The 23425-nt window shown below is 35.9% G+C and overlaps 1 protein-coding gene across 1 annotated transcript in view; it reads right to left on the reverse strand.

Moving 5' to 3' along the window:
• DNAH14 (dynein axonemal heavy chain 14) overlaps positions 1-23425 on the reverse strand; it is a gene marked incomplete at its 3' end in the record, with an annotated part of 400436 nt that overhangs the window by 338025 nt on the left and 38986 nt on the right. Inside the window, exon 8 of the mRNA XM_079107288.1 lies at positions 2240-2384. Within this exon, the coding sequence (XP_078963414.1) occupies positions 2240-2384 (145 nt within the window). The remainder of the gene's footprint in view (positions 1-2239; positions 2385-23425) is intronic.

Raw genomic sequence — 23425 nt, forward strand, 5'->3', positions numbered from 1 at the left:
TTTTGAGGAATCCCCATACTGATTTCCATACTAATTTTTTGTTTTTGTTCCACATATGTTCTTTCACTTCTAGTTCTAGAAATTCCACCTCATTTACAGGTGTGCTTTCATTCTGGTAGAGTATACCATATACTCATGAGTACCATTCATGACATAGACTTTAGAAGAATCCCATCCCTCACATTTATAACCTTGCTTCATTATTCTTAGCTTCTTATTGTCAATAACGATTGGTGTCTGCATCTCTCAGAAATGAATAACCTCCCAGTTCTAATGCACAACTGGTCATCTTTTGATTCCTGAGTTCAGTCTCTGTACCTTTGCTCTCCCCCTCCATCTGAGACTGGCTTTTCCACGGACAGTCTCAGAAACTCCCAATCTTAAAAACCATTTACCTAAAAACTCCCTCTAAAAATGCCTTTGCCCTTGGGGAAGGTATGGATCCTATTTTCCCCCTATTCTGTTATTCTTGGCTTGACATTCATGAACCAAACTGAATAGCTTATCCACATTTGAAATCCTTATTTTACTGTTTTATCCCTTCTTCTCTGACTTTTAGTAGTCAGCATGGTCTAACTCATCATGTGAAGCACATTCTAACTATAGCTCCAAATAAGGCTAATCTCTGCTTTTTCTGATTTCTATGACTATTTTTAATAAGTATTATTTGCCAGGAAACATTGACTTGCATCTTTCCAGCTGATTAGCAATACTGATTAGCATTTTTATAAGCAAAGAATTATCTCTTCTAATAAACTATAAACAGATTAAAAACACCAATTCTTTGTTTTTTATTTTGTATTCATCTCCTTTGTACAGCTCTTTGCATGTAACAGAAAATCAACAAACACTTGCATATCATCTGGCAAAGTTTATTTTCTTCCTCTTGTTGTTCTGGGGGAAAGCAGATATGGCTTGAAATCTCCAGGAAGAAATCTTAACATTCCTTCTTTGTCACTGTTACCATTACCATTCATTAGCATGTTAGGCAAAAAATTAAGAGATTTTCTAAAATCTCCTTTGACTGCCATCCATCATTAATTGATAAATTCTGTCTCAGTTATTCATAAAACAATCAAACTTCAGTCATCAGCTGCAAAACCTATTTCCTACTATATGAAAACTCTATCAAAAGTACAGCTCTGAAAACTGTGTATCAAAATACAGTAGTATGTCTCCTACTTCAGTTACATTTAATCTTTTTGAAATATTAATATTCTGAATATAACTATTCCAAATATATTTCATATGTAGTGATAAATTTATCCTCTATTAATTAAATTTTTATTTATTCATTCACTAACGAAAATCAATCACTACACATAATTCTAAAATTAAGATGTTGATTGATTTTATTACCATGTATAGTTAACCCAGGAAATTTCGATGTGATTGTCAAAATCATAATTTGTCCAAGCCCCTAGAACAATTTTACCTTTCAGCATCTTCTTCATACAGTGGGTTGGTATAGTAAAATCTGCTGGAACCCTACTCAACTGTACACTAAACACCTGAGATTTATAGTTCTATGTGTTTTAACTCTTCAAAAAGCTATCCTATATAAATTTAATTAAATCATTCCATTAAGAAGTTAATTCTTTATAGAATATTGAAATAGGAGAATTCATAAATTTAAATTCTCTGAGTTGCAATTTATAAGTTCTTAACATGTTAAATACTGAGGGAAGAATAGCTGATAACTACCAATTATGTATTAGATAAAATACATAATACATTAATTATGTATTGTCCCTAAATATATTTGTATTTAGAGACATTTGTAAATAAGGCATCTCATAGACTTGAACAAGAAAGGCATTCTAAGGAATTCTATTAACTGTTTAAATTCACATCTATGGCAATCATATACTTATTTTAGAACAGTAGTCAGCCATAGGAATGGTTTACTTATGGATTTAGAAGTCTGTTTTCCTTTCATTCAAAATCCTCTGTGTATCTGGAAGTTGTGGTTCACTCCTGTAACCCCAATGACTGAGAAAACTGAGACAGGAGGAACAGGAAGATCACAAATTAGAGGACAGTCTCTGCAATTTACTGAGACCCTGTCTCAAAATGAAAAACAAAAAGGGCTGGGGATGTAACTCAGTGGTTGAGTTCTTCCAGGTTCAATCCTCAGTACCAGAAAACACACACATATGCACATACAGACACGCAAAACCCTTCTACTTATTCTCTCCAGTTTCTACATACCAATATTAGCTGATCATAGTATACCTACCTTGATAAGACATATAGCAGATGGATTATCTTTGTGTTCATTATTATTTTTGAGATTAATTGCATCTTCACAGAGTCCTTTTATGTAGAGCAAACAGCCTTGAAATATCTCATCAGCCCAAAAAAGATTGCGGTACAAAAATGACCTGAAAGAAATTTTCACAGACTAATGTCTCATTTCAAATAAATAAAATTAATTTAGAAGAAGCTAGCATAGTGTTTTTCATATTTCTATAATTAAAATGCCCTGCATTGACCTCATTTTAAATGAAAAATATTAGTAAGCATTAGGGATTGCATTAAGTTAATAATGTTTTGGGTGCTGGATATGTTCAAGTAAGAACAAAATAGGGAGAGAAATAATGATTTTTTTATCATTGAATTTTAATAATTTTGTAATATCAAACAGTGTTATCTAAAAGGAATTATATGTTCTCAATTTATTAAATATATCAAGTCTAAATAAATTTTTTCAGCTTACTTTTCTCTCAATTATAGGAAAAAAGTTAACAGGATTAGGGACTATTTAGAGAATCTTCCTCAAATTTTCCAACCACCTACATCCTAAAATAAAGAAGATGAGTCGTTTTCTTTTCTCTGCCCTTTTCTGCTGGTCTGTTCATGACTACAAAGGCAAGTCACTGCCAGCAATATTAGAAATAATAGACACAACTAGAGAGAAAAAGAGCAGAGTAAAAGAGAAAAGTCTTCTTAAAATAAATCTTCCCTGTGTGTGGAAAAGAGGGGGCCTTCTGTACTTTGTGATTTTTGAAGGGTAGCTGATTTTTAAGGCTTATCTTGCTCATGATATACCAAAAAAAAAAAAAAAGCCCATAAATGAGTTTTTTCATACCTTCCCATTTTTTTTGTAGATAAAAACTTTATATACTATTAAGCTAGTAAAATTTAAGCTTCGTGGTCCTTTCATTTGCACTGCCCCTTCCAAAGTCTTGTGTTATTTATCTTAAAGAAAGCTTTAATCGCTTCTGGGTCTTGTATCTGTTCTTATCAGTTTAAAGACCTCCTCAAATTATGGAGCTTTACATAAAAGAGAACTAACTATTCATAGATGTAGAAGAATTTCTTTGCTGGCTTCCTTCTAAGGATTTGGCACAGGGAAGAAGAGACCATGCTAAAGACAAGCAGTACATTGTGGAAAATAAAACATCACAAAAAAAAATGCAATCTTAGTATTAACAAGATAATGACTATCGAAATTCAGGTAGTTATAAACTTGCACTATTCAGTATTGTTTAAAGCTTTCTTTTTTCCTATTCAATTTTGATTTGCATATTTTAACACAGAAAGCAGACTAGAGAGGGTGCATTTAAAAATAATTACAAACATGGAAAGTATGAAAATATTGAAGTTATAATGCAAAATCTGACAAGAGAAAATTAAGACATAAATTGATACTGTGCATAGTTGCATAATTACAGTGCACAAAATGTGAGGAGCTAACCACAAATTTCCATTTTTCATTTGCAAAAGAAAACTAAATACATTCTCCAAAACTTTACTCACATAAAAGATAGAACTGCCTGGTATTAGAGAATATATTACAGAAGGCTTTAATAAAACCCAGGTACTGGTTTCCAGGAAAAGTAGAGTTGATGTGCTTTTCACTATTCTTCCAACCAAGTATAACTAAAAACTCCAGACAGTGTGTACAAAGCAAACATAAGAAGACATTGAAAAGTGGAGCAAAGAAAGCACATTGGTTAAGAAATACTGTGGTAAATGCCCTCCTTGGATTTTCTTTTGCAACATACATCCCAGATTTGGAACTGAAGACACTGGCAACTTGGAAATGCCAATGTGTGCACACAAAAAAAGAAAAAAGTGATGAAAATGCTTTTTTTTTGAGCTAAAGGAGCAGGAAAGGGGCAGTCCATCAAGACAGAAACTTTTAAATAATATTTATTCTACTCCAGTAAAATATCACAGGGAAAAGGGGGGAAAAGGGGGACTAGAGTCCCACGTTTGTCACACTCTAATGAAGGATCCTTAATGTCCCCATGGGAGTTTTCCAGGGAAGGCTCCAGGGGAGATGAATGGGTAAAGAAGTTATACATAAATAGAAAGGCAAACAAAAAATAGAAGACATAAATAAGAACCAAATGGATTTTTTTGGATTAAAAAATACAGTAATAGAAATGAAAAAAAAAATCATGGATAGGCTCAATGGCAGATTGAGGTGGACAGAGAGACTAATCAGTGAATTGAAAAAAATATAAAAATTATCCAGTTGGAACCAATCGGAACCACAAGGAGAAAGTCAACTGAAAATGAACCTGTGGAATCAGGAGAGAGACAGGAGAGGGAGGGGGAGGTAGGAGGGAAGGGGTGGCGGGGGAGAGAGAGAGACTGAGAGAGAGCAAAGGCATGCTCTGGGTCCCAGCTGCTGAGTTCTCTCCAACTCTCTTCGGGGATCCCCGGCTGCTCCAGTAGTCACCATCGCACACAAGAGCAGCTGCAGCTGCAGCTCTCACTGTTGAAGGGGCTCAGCCTGACCCACAAGGAGAACATGTCGCCAGCCCAATGCGGGACCAGAGTCCAGGCCAGCAAGACCACCAGGAGGATCTTCCAGGAGCCAAATGTACCTAACCCCAGCGTGGAGGATGAACTCTGCTTCGTCCTCTTTTCTATGGAATACCATGATATTTGGCACATGTATAAGAAAGCTGAGACTTCCTTTTGGACAGTTAAGGAGGTGGATCCTTCCAAGGACATTCAGCACTGAGAAGCCTCAGAAGCTTGAGGTATAGTGTCTTTCAGGGTGTCTAACTTAAGTTATTGGGAATGATCTGAGTGACTGCTAATGACCCAGTGACATGGGAGGGACAGTATCATTCTATTTCTCATATTGTACTTTTCTCAATTTCTAGTTGGTATAAAAAGATATAAAAGGTCTTTGTAAGAGTGTACCTTTCTCCCCACATCCTCGCCAACACCTGTTGTTGCTCATATTCTTGATAATCGCCATTCTAATTGGGGCCTATACCCAAAGGACTTAAAATCAGCATACTACAGAGACACAGCCACATCAATGTTCATAGCTGCTTAATTCACAATAGCCAGACTGTGGAACCAACCTAGATGCCCTTCAATTGATGAGTGGATAAAGAAACTGTGGTATATATATACAATGGAATATTACTCAGCCATAAAGAATGATAAAATTATGGCATTTGCAGGCAAATGGATGAAATTGGAGAATATCATGCTACGTGAGATAAGCCAATCTCAAAAAGCCAAAGGACGAATGATATCGCTAATAAGTGGAGGATGACACATAATGGGGGGGAGGGAAGGGTTAGTGTTAGGGTTAGAGTTAGGGTTAGGGAGGGGGGCAAGTATGGAGGAAGGAAGGACTGTATAGAGGGTAAAGAGGGGAGGGAGGGGTGGGGGGAAGGGAAAAAATAACAGAATGAATCAAACAACATTACTCTATGTAAATTTATGATTACACAAATGGTATGCCTTTGTGCCATGTACAAACAGAGAAACAACATGTATCCCATTTGTTTACAATAAAAAAAAAAAAAGTCTTTGTAGATGAGACTCAAGATATCAAGATAGTATTATAAATTTTCAAGTCATCCTTGGAAAAGTGACCTGCCTAAGTACTCCTATTAAATGGTAAAACTGGAACTGAAATGGACTCTCCTACAAGTTGTGTTTACTCTAACTTTGTAAGCAGATATTGTTGAGACTCCATCATTTTTACTTACTACATGTCTTTTAAATTAGAAATTATTTTTACTCTATATGTCCATTTAGTTTTTACCTATTTGTATTTTGGGGCGGGGGGAATCACTCAGTATTATCTTGAAGTCAATAATTGAAAAGATATTGCTTGCTGTAATGCTAACATTTGCCTAAATGTGAACATCACCTGGTAAATTCCTTAACCAGTAGAAAATTGGTGCTGGCATGAGTCATTAAGGCTTGTTTAATTTAAATGTTAATTTCACTGGAAGTATAAACTGATAGACAGTTAATGGAGCTAGTTTAGATTGATCTGCCTTTATGTTTGGGAAAAAAAGGCAATATGTTACATGGAAGGTGATGCATGACTTAGATTGATCCCTTCGGCCCTGTTTGTTAGTTGACTGTATTATATGTTGACTGACCATTGATCAGTTTCCTTCATTTATTTTATGAACTTTTTTTCATTTCATATATTATGGGACTCTTCTATCTTTTAAATTATTGTTGCCTAAATTTAATAAAGTCAGGTTATATACTCCTTAATATATATATATATATATATATAGTATTTGTGTCTGGAGTCCCAAGGGGAAAGAGAATGAAGACAGTTTACATTTGGCAAAAGACACACAAAACCAGAGATTCACGAAGCTAAAGAAGCTAAAAACAGGATAAATCAAAGAAATCTACCCCAAGACAGATCAATGTCAAACTTTTTAAAACTAAAAAAAAAAAAAAAAAAAAAAAAAAAAATCTTGAAATCAGCAAGAGGAAAACAACTTTTTTATAAGAGAAACAATTCGAATGACCATGGAGGCCATAAGAAAATGGCATAACATTTTTCCAGTGCTAAAAGAAAAAAATGTCAACCCAGGATCCCCTGTATTCATCAGTGAAGGGAAAATCAGGATATTCTTAGATAAGGAAAAGTAAGATAATTTGTTGCTAACAGATCTACCCTAAGAGAATGGCTAAAGAAAGTTCATTGACCAGATATTAAGCAACCAAAAATTAAAAGGAGGAACCTTGGTACATCAAAAAAGAAAGAATATGATAAACAAAAATATGAATAAATTTAATAGACTAACCTCTTGAGTTTTCTAAATTATATTTGATAATGGAAGCAAAAGTTATAACACTGTTTAATATGGTTCTAAATATACATAGAGGAAATATTTAAGACAATTATACTATAAACAGGGGATGGTTAAGAGATATTAAGATTTCTACAATTCATCTATTGAAATTATGACATTTGCCAGTAAATGGATGGAACTGGAGACTATCATGTTAAGTGAAATAAGCCAATCCCCAAAAACCAAAGATCAAATGTTCTCTGATTTGTAGATGCTGACTCATCATGGGATGGGGGGGTGGTCGTCAGATCGGAAAGGGAGGAGTTTGGGGGGAGGAAAGAAGGATGGGAATGGGAAAGACAGTATAATGACAGATAGTAGAAAGACAGAGAGGGCATGGAATGATGTATTTCAAGCCCTGAAAGAACAGGAATGCCAACCTAAACTACTATATTCAGCAAAGTTATACTTCAAAATTGAAGAAAAAATAAAAACCTTCCAAAAAAGCATAAACTAATAGAATTCATGACCACTAATCCAGCAGCTATGCAGAAGATGTTTACAGGAATCCAACATACAGGAAAAAATAAATAAGAGAACATGGGAAAAAATAAATCTCACTAGAAGAGTAGATAAGCAAATGAGAATTAGGAACAAATCAAACAGAAATAAAACAAAAATATAGGAAATAATACATACTTTTCGATAATGACACTGAATGCAAATGATCCCAATTTTTCATTTAAGAGACAGACTGGCAGATTGAATTAAAAAACAAGATCCAACTGCATGTTGTCTGCAATAAACACATCTTACTGGCAAAGACATTCACAGACTATAAGTGAAAGACTGTAAAATGATATTTTATGCAAACTGAATATAAAAGCTAGAAGGAGTAACTATTCTCTTACATGATGAAACAGACTTCGAGTCAAAATTTGTCACAAGAGACAAAGGTCACCATATCAGTAAAGAAAACAATCCAGCAAAACAATTGTAAATAATTATGCCCCAAATGTTGGTGCATCCAACTTCAGAAAACAAACATTACTTAACATAAAGGGATAGATAAAACACAGTACAATAATGGAGGCTGATTTCAATACACCACTCTAATCGACAAGTCATCCAGACCAAAAAATTATCAAGGTACTACAGAGTTAAACTATACTTCAGATCAAGTGTTCTTAACAAACACATGCAGAATATAATAATAGCTGTAAACACTTTCTTTTCAGTTTCTCAGGGAACCTTCTCCAAAATAGATTCATCTTATCAGAAAGACAAGAAAAAATACAGAAATGATGCAAATACATGCAGAAAAGGGGGCTCGATATATTTAAAAATTCCTAGAATCAAATGAGAATAGAAACACAAAATAGAGTATCTGTAGGATTCAGTGAAAACAGCTGTAAGAAGGAAGTTTATAGCTGATAAAACAATCAGAAATATCTCAATAAATAACCCAATGATGTATTTCAGTGTCTTAGAAAAACAAGAACAAGTCAACCTCAAAATCAGCAGAAGGAAAGAAATCATAAAGATCAGGGCTGAAATTAATGGTAAACAGAATAACATAATACAAAGGATCAATAAAACAAAGGTTATTTGAAAAGGTAAGAAAGATTGGCAAACCTTTGGCTAAACTAACCAAGAGAAAGAGAAGGAAGATCAAAATTAATAGAATTAGAGATGAAAAAAGGGAAAAAAACAGAAATTCAGAAGATCATCAAAGACTAAAAATTTATATTCCAATCAATTGGAAAATCTAGAATAAATACATACATTTCTAGACATATACAAACTACTAAAATTGAACCAAGATGATATAGAAAATGTAAACAGACCAATCAAAAGTAATGAGATTAAGCAGTAATTAAAACAATCTCTTTTTATAGTTTAGATATGATGTCTCCCCAAAAAGTTCCTGTATTAATTCAGGCATGGGAAATGATTAGATTGTGAGAGCTGTAACCTAATCAGAACCTCCTAGTGTGAATGGACCAGGTGGTAACTGTAGGCAGGTGGTTGGAGGAAGTGGGTCACTGGGGATGTGCCCTGGAAGGGTGCATCATTCTTTCTGACACCCTTCTCTCTTTCTACTTCCTGACCACACCATGAGCTGAGTAGCTTTCCTCTACTGAGACCTTGACCCATGATGTGCTGCCTCACCTGGGGCTCAGAACAATGAAGTCAGTCATCTGAGGTCTTTGAAACCTCAGATAGACTGAGAACTCTAAAATCATGAGCCTAACAAATCTTTTTCTCACCTAAGTTGTTCTTATCAAATATTTTGTTCCCCTCAGTGCAAAAACTAAATAAAATACCTCCCAACAAAGAAAGGTCTAGAACCAGACAGATTCATTGCTGAATTTTAAAAGACCTTTAATGAAGAACTAACATCATGCTTCTCAAATTATTCCATGAAATAGAAAGAGAAGAAATGCTTTCAAATTCATTCTACAAAGCCAATGTCACTCTACTCCCAAAATTGGCTAAAATCACATCAAGGAAAGAAAATTACCAACCAATATCCTTGATGAACACTGGTGCAAAAATCCTTCATAATATTCTTGCAAATCAAATTCAGCAATATTTTATGAGATAATATACCAGCTGGGCACAGTGACTGGCAGACTGAGGTAGCAGGATCACAAGTTCAAGGCCAGTCTCTACAACTTAGTGAGACCCTGTCTTAAAATAAAAATGAAAAAGGGCTTGGGGTATATAGCTCAATGATAGCCCCTGGATTAAATCCTCAGTACCAAAGGAATAATAAATTTTTAAAAATGATCATATACCATGATCACGCTATTTTTATTCCAGGGATGAAGGATGGTTCAACATATGCAAATCAATAAATGTAATACACCACATAAATAGAATCAAGGACAAAAATCTCAATAGATGTAGAAAAAGCCTTCGACAAAAATTAAACACCCTTCAACATAAAAATCCTAAATAAATTCAAGATAGAAGTACTTCCACATCATAAAGGCTATATATGATAAACCCAAAGCTGACATCATGAATGGGGAAGAACTGAAAGCATCTCATCTACAATCAAGAAGAAAACAAGTATGTTCACACTCACCACTCCTATTTAACATAGTACTTGAAATTTTAGCAAGAACAATAAGACAAGAAAAGAAATAAAAAGGACACAAGTAGAAAAGAAGGAAGCCAAATAATCCATATTGGCAGGTGATATGATCCTGTACTTAGAACATAAATTCATATGGAAGAACAAAAGACCCAGACACCAAAAGCAATACTTAGCGAAAAGAGTAATGCTGGAAACATCACAATACCTGACTTCAAATTATACCTAAAAGCCATACTAACAAAAACACCTTGATACTGACATAAAAACAAACATGTAGACCAATGGAAAAGAGTAGAAGACAAAGAGACAAACAGATACAATCATCTGATTCTTGCCAAACGTGCTGAAAACGAACATTGAAGAAAAGACGGGTGGAAGGCAGGGAGGGAGGGGGAAAGTGCTGCGGAGTGATATTAGCCAGATTATATTGTTATGTTGTGTGCATGTATGAATATGTAACAACAAATTCCATCAATATGTGCAACTATAATGCACCAATAAAACTGTGGAAAAAAACAAAGTGAATCCAAAAAAAAAAAAAAAGAAAGAGAAAGGAGAAAGAAAGTAAAAAGGACAGCCTCTAAAACAAACAGTTCTGGGAAAACTGGATATCTACATATAGAAGAAAAGTAGATTTAATTCTGGGCTGTCTGGACAGTTTAACATATAAAAATCAATGTAATCCCAGCAGCTCAGGAGACTGTGATAGGAGGATTGTGAGTTCAAAACCAGTTTCAGCAACTTGGTGAGGCCCTAGGCAACAGTGATACCTTGTCTCTAAATAAAATACTAAAAAGGGCTGGGGATGTGGCTCAGTGGTAAAGTGCCTCTGGGTTCAATACCTGGTACAAAAATAAAAAAAAAAAAAAACAATAAATTTGATTTAAAATATATCACAATAGAATGGAGGGGGAAAACTACAATTTTGTTAGATGCAGAAAAAGCATTTGACAAAATTCATTTTCCTTTCATGATAAAAACACTCTCAATCAACTAAGTATAAATAAGTATAAAAAGAACATACTTCAAGACAATAAAGGCTGTATATGACAAGCACACAGCTAACAATTATACTCACTGGTAGAAACTAAGTCTTTTTTCTAAGAGAAAGAATAAGACAAAGATGTCCACTCTTACCACCTGTATTCAACACAGTATTGGAAGTCCTTGTCAAAGAAATTAGCTGACAGAAAAAAAAAGGGGCCAAGAAAAAAGAAAGAAGTGCAATTGTCACTGATTTCTGACAACCTGCTCTTTTACATAGGAAACCTTAAAATTCCACTAAGAGGTTTTTAGAACTAATAAATATACTAAAGTCATAGAATACAAAAATCAGTAGCATTTGGATATCCAAGGGCTGGCATATAGATTAGTGATAGAACATTTGCTTCATATATACTGTATCATGAGTTCAATTCCCAGTGCCACAAAAAAAAAAAAAAGAAAAAAAAGTTCAGGAACATATTTAACCAAGGAGGTAAAATATCTGTACACTAAAAACTAGAACATGTTAACAGAAGAAATTAAAAATGACAAAAACAAATAGAAAACTATCTTATGTCCATGAATTGGAAGAATCAGTGTTATTAAAATGTCTATATCAACCAAACTATGATGCAAAATTATTTATAACAAAATATTGAATGAGAAAATAAACCAAATAACCAAGGAAATCATGAACAAAAACTACAAAACCAGAGTCATCACACTACCTGGTTTCAATTTATACGATAAAACTATAGTAATTATTATATTAGTGGCAAAAAAAATTAGGTATAAATCCCAAAAAATCAAAAGCCAAATGTTTTCTCTGATATGAGGATGCTAAGTCACAATGGGGGATGGCTGGGGAAGAATCTAGAATTACTTTAGGTAGAAGGGATTGAAGGAATATGGGGATAGGAAGGATAGTAGAATAAATCAGACATTATTACCCTATGTACGTATATAACTATACGACTGGTGAAATTCTACATCAGGTATAATCAGAAGAATGAGAAATTATACTCCATTATATATGATATATCAAAGTGCATTTTACTGTCATGCGTAATTAAATAAAACAAATTTAAAAAAAGAACTAAACAGACTTTTTTCAAAATAATAAACACAAATGGACAACAAACATATGAAAAATATTCAACACCCCTCACAATCAGGGAAATACAAATCAAAACAACACTAAGATTTCATCTTATTCTACTCAGAATAGCAATTATCATTAATACAAATAATAATAAATGCTGGCAAGGATGCCCAGAAAATAGTATGTTCATACATTGCTAGTGGTACTTTAAATTTAAAACGATTCTGGAGAGTAATATGGAAAGTCCTCAAAAAATTAGTAATGGAACCACCACATGACCCAGTTAGTAAATGATGGAACTGGAAATTATCATGCTAAGTGAAGACTCAGAAAATCAAGGGTAAAATATTTTCTCTTATATGTGGAAGCTAGAGCAAAATAAAGGAACAAGGGTTCAGTCAGATATCATAAAGGTATTTGGAAGGTCAGTGGAGTAGAAGGAGGAGATCCAGAAAGAGGGAAGAGGGATGAGAAAGGGGAGGAAATGTGGAATGAATTTGACAAAAATCACACTATGTGCATCTATAAATAAATCATAGTGGGAATTCCATCTTTATGTATATCTATAAAGTACCAATCAAAAATAAATAAATAAATTAGTGGAAGGAAGACCCGTAGATTAGAGGAAGGAGAATAGAGGGAGGGAGAAGAAGAGGGAAAAGGGGGCCTTCAGGAACTGAAATGGAGTAAATTAAATTCCATGTGTGTATGATTTTGTCAAGAAAAACCCAACTATTATGTATATCTATAATGCACTAATAAAAGAAAAAATATTTTAAAATGGGTGAAGGACATGAATACACATTTTCCAAAAGAAACCATATAAATAACCAACAGGTTTATGAAAAAATGTTCAATATCACTAATCATTAGGGAAATGCAACTTAAAACCACAAAAAGATCACTTCATACATGTCAGAATGGCTATTATCAAAAAGACAAAAGAAGGGTGGTGGCAAGAATGTGGAGTAAGGGGAACCCTTCTATGCTGTTGATGGGGATGTAAATTAGTACAGCCATATGGAAAACTGTATGGAGTTTCCTCAAAAAACTAAAAATAGAAGTACTATTGGATCTAACTATCCTACCTCTAAGTATTTACCCAAAAGATTTGAAATCTATATGTCAAAGAGATACCTGCATACTCATTTTCATTGCAGCAGTATTCCCAATAGTTAAGTTATGGAATCGACTTTGGTGTTCATCAACAAATGACTGGAAATAGATAATGTGGTATGTATACGTAATGGAATACTATTCAACCTTAAATAATTCTGTTCTATTGTTCTGTGACAATGTGGATAGAATTAAAAATCATTGTGCTAAGTGAAATAAGCCTGGCACAGAAAGACACATGCAGGTTGAGTTTCAGAACTGTAAAAATCTGAAATCCAAAATTTTAAGTGCTAACATGATGCCACAAGTGGAAAATTCCACACTTGACCTCATGTGATGGGTCACAGTAAAAACACAGATGCACTTAAAATACTGGATAAAATAACCTTCAGTCTATGTATATGAAACATAGACATTTGTGAGACATAAATGAATTTTTTATTAGAATTGGGTCCTGTCCCCATAGTATCTCATTGTACTTATGAAAATATCCCACAGTACAAAAATAATCCAAAACACTTTAGTCCCAAGCATTTCAACCTGTACCACATGTTCTTACTTCTACTTGGAATCTCAATCAATTCAAATTTAGAATCAGAAAGTAGGATGACACTCCCCAGATAAAGGGGCTGGATGGTACTGGGTGATGATTGTCTAAGTGTTCAAAGTCTCAGTTATATGAGATGAATAGATTTTTAGGATATGTTACTTTTAAAGATCTATTGGGTAGTATGGTGAATATAGCTAATAATAGGCATATTGTACATTTCAAAATTGCTGAGAGTAAATTAAAAATGTTCTCACCACAAAAATGATAAACATTTGAGATGATGAAGGATATGTTTATTAGCCTCATATAATTAGTCTACATTTTATTCACAAATCATAACATCATTTTGTACCCATAAATATATATATATATATATATATATATATATATAATTTGCTAATTTATAATAAAAATAAACAAACTTAAATAGTGTTTAGGTCAGGAAAAAAGAATTGACAGCAATTTTACATGACCTATTCCAAAAAATAAGATGAGAAGACATTTCTCATTCAATTTATAAAGCTAGTAATACCCTCATATTAAAACCAGGCCAGGGCAGTTAAAAAAATAAAACTACAGGCCAGTATTCCTCATTCAAAGATACTCAGCAAAATATTACCCAAGGAAATTTAGTAAAATGAATTGTGTACCATAACCAGGTAAAATTTATCCCAGGAATGCAAATCTGGTTTAGTATTAAAAAGCCAATCAATGTAATCTATCATATTAATAGGTTAAAGAAGAAAAATCATATGATCAAATCAATTAATTAAAGCAGAAAAATCTGACAAAATTCAACACACTTTCATGAAAAAAAAACTGCCATAAAAATAGGAATAAAGGGGAAACTTCTGCAACTTGATAGAGAATGTTTACAAAGAACTAACATTATACTTATGCTTTCCCATAAGTTAGGGAACAAGTAAGGATGTTCATTCTCACCACTCTTACTCAGTATAATCCTTGAAGTTCTAAGCATTATATAGGCAACAAAAGGAAATAAATACTGACCAGAAAGGAAGAAATACAACTTTCCCTAGTTTTAAATGACATGATTGCCTGTGTAGTAAATTCCAATAAATATAAAAAAAAAAAAATCCTTGAATTAGTAAATGTGTTCAGCAAGGTCATATCACGTAAGTAAATAGCATGTAACATCAATAAGCAAAAATAGTATAACCTACTGTTTCTGATTTGCTAGAAAACCCAGACTGAAATAACAGTACGTCTTACGCTGAGAGCTACCATGGTAAAAGGATTCAAGCAGAGGAAATAATGTTTCTCTGTGAGACAGTCCTCACTGCTCACTGATCCCCTACTGTTTACCCCACTTGTCCATCGAGATCACCTGTCATCTGCCAGCATATTGCCTGTTTTTGAGTGCAGATCACTCACAGACTGCTGCCTATCATCTGCCATTTGCCTGTTTGCCTGCCTCTTGCCTGCCCATCACCCATCTTTCACCTACCCATCTCCCACTGCCCAACATCCACTGGCTGGTAGTCCACCCTTAGCCTAGAGACCATGCGCATACCACCAGTGAATTGCCTGCGGCCTGGAAATTCATTGTCACAGTACTTGCAGGTTTGGTTACACATGGCTGCCGACATTTGGGGACAACAGCCAGGAACTTCAGGTTTGCCACCGCAGCTGCTGCCATCTTGGGGAGTGGTCACCTCAGTCTGGAGACTCAGGCCTAAAGATACATTGGGGAACCTGCAGGTCTGGTTGCACCTGAGCTCTTTCTGCTTGGTGTGGTAGTGGTTGCCATCTGGCTGCCTCTTTGCAGGGTTGCTCCTTTGTGTGAGCATATGCCTGGTGGTCTCTCTACAAGTTTAAAGGGCATGGAGATCTTGGGACCACAGCAAGACAGTGTGTGCGGAAACTGAAGCCCAGGTCCATCGGATTGTAGCTAAGTTTATGTGGGCCAGTCTGGGTCTGGCAAGCCTGTGGAAAGCCAGAGACGAGGGGCACTTCCCCAGGGGAAAGCACAGGTTAAAGAAACTGGACAGGTTAAAGAAACTGGAGAAAATTGGGCTTTCTCCAACTTAGTGAGTCCTGAGGTGTGCAGGGATGGAAGGGGCCATCTACAACAGGTGGGAAGACTATAAGAGGGTGTGAGGGCATCTGCCTATCAGCTCACCTCCCCAACGGGACAGGCACCCACTGGACTGGAGCTAACATCAAACTTCAGACAACCCCAACTATCAGTGGAGAAGGGAAGTTGAGAAAATTTTTGAAAGCAATCATTCAATTTTCCATTGAAACTCTCCTCCTTTTTTGACCCTCTGTCTCACACCTCTACCATCTTTGAATTCAAAATATTTTTTTCTGAATATATTTTCTGCATTTATTTATTTTTCCTTGTTAATATGAACTTCAAAAAGTATTTCGTTTGGGTTCAGTCTGTCAGGATGGTATATATTCTCACTTCCAATTTCATTCTTTATTACAAAACACACATATATAACATTTTAACATGCATCTAAAATTAACTGTTCTTCCAGAGACTTTATATATTTTAAAAAGTCACTTCTTTGAAGAAAGACTGCCCATGCTGAATCCCAGTGTCATCAGTACCCAAACAGTTAAGTGATATTGAATATCACATATGTCATTTTAGGGACTCATTTTCCCCACCATAAAATAGGCATAATAATAGATACTAAACTCGAAAGGTGAATCCAAATATTTTTCATGCATTGATTTATTGAGGAATGGAATGTCTGAAGAGTGTATGACAGTTCTGTTGTGTATTCATTCCTATATTTTTACTTTTTAAAAATAATCTGTACATATTTTTTCTCTCACCCACCTGTCTCTCTGGATTCTTTTTCTCACTTCTCTCATACTAACAGTCATCCTCTATTAATTCTTCCATCACTCTACTCTCCCTCTCCCTCATAAACATCACATCTTACACTACTTCTGTTCCCTCATTGTCCATCATTTGAAATGGTAACCCCTTTTAGCAAACTTACTGTTTATATTGTAGACAATAATTGAACCCTTCATTTCTGTCTACTGTGACAAAACTGTAAACGCCTTCATAGGAGCCATTTGGTTTAAGGTGGTATATCGTTTCCATTGAGTGCTGTTAATACTGGTCTGCCCCTTAAAGGAAAAGTACTGGAGGCCTTCGGCAACACTAAAAGACAACAGGGTAGAATCTGTACTGCCTCAGCTCCATACCACTACATATGAAGACACACAAATAACATGAGAAAACAAGATGGTCCAACAATAGAATCCATAGACAACACAGTAGAAGAAATGTCAGAGATGGAGTTTAGAAAATACATAGATTTATTTTTTGAGGTCTCCTCTCTTTTATTGTAAACAAATGGGACACATGTTGTTTCTCTGTTTGTACATGGCATAAAGGCATACCATTTGTGTAATCATAAATTTACATAGAACAATGTTGTTTGATTCATTGTTATTTTTTCCCTTCCCCCCACCCCTCCCTCCCCTCTTTTCCCTCTATACAGTGCTTCCTTCCGCCATACTTGACCCCCTCCCTAACCCTAACTCTAACCCTAACACTAACCTTTCCCTCCCCCCCATTATGTGTCATCATCCACTTATTAGTGATATCATTCGTCCTTTGGCTTTTTGAGATTGGCTTATCTCACGTAGCATGATATTCTCCAATTTCATCCATTTGTCTGCAAATGCCATAATTTTATCATTCTTTATGGCAGAGTAATATTCCATTGTATATATATACCACTGTTTCTTTATCCACTCATCAATTGAAGGGCATCTAGGTTGGTTCCACAGTCTGGCTATTGTGAATTGAGCAGTTATAAACATTGATGTGGCTGTATCTCTGTAGTATGCTGATTTTAAGCCCTTTGGGTATAGGCCAAGGAGTGGGATAGCTGGGTCAAATGGAGGGTCCATTCCAAGTTTTCTAAGGAAACTCCACACTGCTTTCCAGAGTGGCTGCACTAATTTGCAGCCCCACCAGCAATGTATGAGTGTACCTTTCTCCCCACATCCTCGCCAACACCTGTTGTTGCTCGTATTCTTGATAATCGCCATTCTAATTGGGGTGAGATGGAATCTTAGGGTGGTTTTGATTTGCATTTCTCTTATTACTAGAGATGTTGAACATTTTTCCATATGTTTGTTGATTGCTTGTAGATCTTCTTCTGTGAAGTGTCTATTCATTTCCTTAGCCCATTTCTCGACTGGATTATTTGAATTCTTGGAGTAGAGTTTTTTGAGTTCTTTATAGATTCTGGAGATTAGTGCTCTATCTGAAGTATGATTGGCAAAGATATTCTCCCACTCTGTAAGCTCTTTCTTCACATTACTGATAGTTTCCTTTGCTGAGAGAAAGCTTTTTAGTTTGAATCTATCCCAGTTATTGATTCTTGCTTTTATTTCTTGTGCTATGGGAGTCCTGTTAAGGAAGTCTGGTCCTAAGCCAACATGTTGAAAATCTGGACCTACTTTTTCTTCTATAATCTGCAGGGTCTCTGGTCTGATTCCGAGGTCCTTAATCCATTTTGAGTTTAGTTTCGTGCAGGGTGAGAGATAGGGGTTTAGTTTCATTCTGTTGCATATGGATTTCCAATTCTCCCAGCACCATTTGTTGAAGAGGCTATCTTTTCTCCATTGCATATTTTTGGCCCCTTTGTCTAGTATGAGAAAATTGTATTTATTTGGGTTTGTGTCCATGTCCTCTATTCTGTACCATTGATCTACCTTTCTATTTTGGTACCAATACCATGCTGTTTTTGTTACTATTGCTTTGTAGTAGAGTTGAAGATCTGGTATTGCAATACCGCATGTTTCACTCTTCCTGCTAAGGATTGCTTTAGCTATTCTGGGTTTCTTATTCTTCCAGATGAATTTCATAATTGCTTGCACTATTTCTGTAAGGTACATCATTGGGATTTTAATTGGAATTGCATTGAATTTGTATAGCACTTTAGGTAGTATGGCCATTTTGACAATATTAATTCTTCCTATCCAAGAACATGGAAGATCTTTCCATCTTCTAAGGTGTTCTTTAATTTCTTTCTTTAGTGTTGTATAGTTCTCATTGTAGAGATCTTTCAACTCTTTGGTGAGATTGATTCCCAAGTATTTTATTTTTTTCGAGGCTATTGTGAATGGGGTAGTTTTCCTAATTTCTCTTTCTGAAGATTCATCACTTATGTATAAAAATGCATTGGCTTTATGGGCATTGATCTTGTAACCTGCTACTTTACTGAATTCACTTATGAGTTCTAAAAGTTTTCTGGTGAAATTTCCAGGTTCCTCTAAATATATAATCATGTCATCAGCGAACAGGGATAGTTTGAGTTCTTCTTTTCCAATTCGTATCCCTTCAATTTCTTTGGTTTGTCTAATTGCTCTGGCTAGAGTCTCAAGAATGATGTTGAATAGAAGTGGTGAAAGAGGGCATCCCTGCCTTGTTCCAGTTTTTAGGGGGAATGCTTTCAGTTTTTCACCATTTAGAATGATATTAGCCATGGGCTTAGCATAAATGGCCTTTACAATGTTAAGGAATGTTCCCACTATCCCTATTTTTCTAGTGTTTTGAGCATGAAGGGATGCTGTATTTTGTCAAATGTTTTTTCTGCATCTATTGAAATAATCATGTGATTCTTAACTTTAAGTCTATTGATATGGTGAATTACATTTATTGATTTCCGGATGTTGAACCAACCTTGCATCCCTGGGATGAAACCCACTTGATCATGGTGCACTATCTTTTTAATATGTTTTTGTATGCGATTTGCTAAAATTTTGTTGAGAATTTTTGCGTCGATGTTCATTAAGGATATTGGTCTGAAATTTTCTTTCCTTGATGAGTCTGTCTGGTTTAGGTATCAGGGTGATATTGGCTTCATAGAATGAGTTTGGAAGGGTTCCCTCCTCTTCTATTTTATGGAATACTTTGAGCAGTATTGGAATGAGCTCTTCTTTAAAGGTTTTGTAGAACTCGGCTGAGAACCCATCGGGTCCCGGACTTTTCTTTGTTGGTAGGCTTTTGATGACTTCTTCTATTTCAGTACTTGAAATTGGTCTATTTAAATTGTGTATGTCCTCCTCGTTCAGTTTAGGCAATTCATATGTCTCTAGAAACCTGTTGATGTCTTCGAAATTTTCTATTTTGTTGGAGTATAGATTTTCAAAATAGCTTCTAATTATGTTTTGTATTTCACTCGTGTCTGTTGTGATATTTCCTTGTTCATTCTGAATTTTAGTGATTTGGGTTTTCTCTCATCTTCTCTTTGTTAGTGTGGCTAAAGGTTTATCAATTTTGTTTATTTTTTCGAAGAACCAACTATTTATTTTGTCAATTTTTTGAATTGTTTCTTTTGTTTCAATTTTGTTGATTTGATCTCTGAGTTTAACTATTTCCTGTCTTCTACTACTTTTGGTGCTGGTCTGTTCTTCTTTATCTAGGGCTTTGAGCTGTAGTGTTAGGTCGTGTATTTGTTGAGTTTTACTTCTTTTATTAAATGCGCTCCATGAAATAAATTTCCCTCTAAGTACTGCTTTCGTAGTGTCCCAGAGATTTTGATATGATGTTTCTTTGTTCTCATTTACCTCTAAGAATTTTTTAATTTCTTTCCTAATATCTTCTGTTATCCATTCATCATATAATAGCATATTATAATAGCATCATATAATCTCCAGATGTTGGAATAGTTTCTGTGTTTTACTCTTTCATTTATTTCTAACTTCAATCCATTATGATCTGATAGAATACAAGGTAGTGTCTCTATCTTCTTGTATTTGCTAACATTAGCTTTGTGGCATAATATATGGTCTGAGCAGGATCCATGTGCTGCTGAGAAGAAAGTGTATTCGCTCTTGGTTGGATGGTATATTCTATAAATGTCCATTAAGTCTAAATTATTAATTGTGTTATTGAGATCTATGGTTTCTTTTTTCAATTTTTGTCTGGAAGATCTGTCCAGTGTTGAGAGAGGCGTGTTAAAATCACCTAGTATTATTGTGTTGTGGTCTATTTGATTTCTGGAATTGAGAAGGATTAGTTTGACGTACATGGATGAGCCAATGTTTGGGGCATAGATGTTTGATTGTTATATCTTGCTGATTTATGCTTCCCTTAAGCAGTATGAAATGACCTTCTTATCCCTTCTGACTAACTTTGGCTTGAAGTCCACATTATCGGAAATGAGGATGGATACTCCAGCTTTTTGCTGTGTCCATGTGCATGGTATGTTTTTTCCCATCCTTTCACCTTTAGTCTATGGGTATCTTTTTCTATGAGGTGAGTCTCTTGTAGGCAACATATTGTTGGATCTTTCTTTTTAATCCACTCTGCCAGTCTATGTCTTTTGATTGATTAATTCAGGCCATTAACATTCAGGGTTATTATTGAGATATGATTTGGTTTCCTGGTCATATGGTTCATTTTTTTAATTTTATTTATTTATTTGTTTGACACAACTTGTTTCCTCCTTTATTTGACAATTCCTTTAGGATAATTCCTCCCTTTGCTGATTTGCTTCTTTGTTTTTCATCTCTTCCTCATGGAATATTTTGCTGAGAATGTTCTGTAATGCTGGCTTCCTTTTTGTAAATTCTTTTAGGTTTTGTTTATCATGGAAGGATCTTATTTCATCATCAAATTTGAAGGTAAGTTTTGCTGGGTAGAAGATTCTTGGTTGGCATCCACTTTCTTTCAGGGCTTGAAAAATGTTGTTCCAGGCCCTTCCAGCTTTTAGGGTCTGGATTGAAAAATCTGCTGATATCCGTATTGGTTTCCCCCTGAATGTAATATGATTCTTTTCTCTCACAGCCTTTAAAATTATGTCTTTATTTTGTATGTTAGGTATTTTCATTATAATGTGCCTTGGTGTGGGTCTGTTGTAATTTTGTGTATTTGGAGTCCTATAAGCCTCTTGAACTTGATTTTCCATTTCATTCTTCAGATTTGGGAAATTTTCTGATATTATTTCATTGAATAAATTGTTCATTCCTTTGGCTTGTTTCTCTAGGCCTTCCTCAATCCCAATAATTCTTAAATTTGGCCTTTTCATGATATCCCATAGTTCTTGTAGATTCTGTTCATGATTTCTTACCATCTTCTCTGCTTGTTCAACTTTGTTTTCAAGGTTAAATATTTTGTCTTCAATGTCTGAGGTTCTGGCTTCCAGGTGTTCTATCCTACAGGATATGCTTTCTATGGAGTTCTAAATTTGGTTTATTGTTTCCTTCATGTCAAGGATTTCTGTTTGGTTTTTTTTCAATATCTCTAACTCTTTATTTTAATGATCTTTTGCTTCCTGTATTTGCTCTTTTAAGTGTCGATTGGTGTGATCATTCAATGCCTGTATTTGCTCTTTCATCTCATCATTTGCTTCCCTGATCATTTTAATTATGTACATTCTGAACTCCTTTTCTGTCATTTCTTCTGCCATGCTGTCATTGGGTTTTATTGATGTAACATCTGGATTTGTTTGCAGCATTTTCTTTCCTTGTTTTCTCATATTGTTCAGGTATCAGAGGACCGCTGAGATATTGCAGATTTCCTCTATTGACTTACAATGTCCCTGAAGATTTCTATATATATTCCTTCTTAGCTTTCAGTAGGCTGAAGTCTTGGAGGAAGTTGATAATGTGGTGCTCCACAAGGAAGCTGCCTCTCTAGGAGTGGTGGCCTTCAGGTGGGGTATATTCCCTGCTAGTGGGCAGAGGTGCCTCCACTTGTTGACCAATGGTCATCCAAAGGGGAACTAGGCTGCGGGCTGAGGCAAGGCCTGTTTGGGCCTGTGTCTCTGGTTTTACCGTCCTTGTGGGGAAACCTCACCTGGTAGGGAAGACTCACTCGGTGGGGAGGTCTCGCTGGTCAGTTCCCTCCTAGAGGTTCCCCTCGATTTACAGCTACCGCCTGAGGTGGGCTGCCTTCCTCTGCAAAGTTCCCAGGGGCCCGGCCCTACCTCCTGGTCTGGGAGCCTCACCCTTCGCAGATGAATCTCCTTAGGCTGCCCCTCCTCTGAGAATCTGCCCGCAGTCCTGGAACCTTCGCTCTGCCCCTAAGCGTGTCTCTGTGCGGCCCTTCCACCAAGAAGCCTCCTAGATCCTGGGACCCTGCTCTGCACGTAATCGCCTGGCTATGTGGCCCCTCCTCTGAGCAGCCACCTGGGGCCCCGTACAATTGCTCTGAGTCCCAGAGACCCACCACGTGCCATTCCTCCAGAAAGCCGCCCAGTATTCCGGTGCGGTCACTAGGAGTCCAAGAAACTCACTGCGTGCCTCCTCCTCCCACCAACCGACCGTAGCCCTGGGCAATCAATCACTCTGAGTCGAAGTGACCCTCCCCGTTCCTCCTCCACCTCCAGGTAACCCCCCGGGTGTTCAGGAGCGGTCGCTCTGAGTGGCTCTGAATCCACGTGACCCGCTGCACGCGTCCTCTGGGCAACCGCCCGGAGCTCTGGTGCGGCCACTCGAGACCAAGCGACCCACCACGCTTCTCCAGACAGCCCCCCTGTGTTCAGGAGTGGTCGCTTTAAGTCCAAACAACTCACCAGTCGCGTCCTCCT

The sequence above is a fragment of the Sciurus vulgaris genome (assembly GCF_902686455.1).
Source record: "Sciurus vulgaris genome assembly, chromosome: 12".
In the NCBI taxonomy this organism is placed as follows: Eukaryota; Metazoa; Chordata; class Mammalia; order Rodentia; family Sciuridae; genus Sciurus; species Sciurus vulgaris.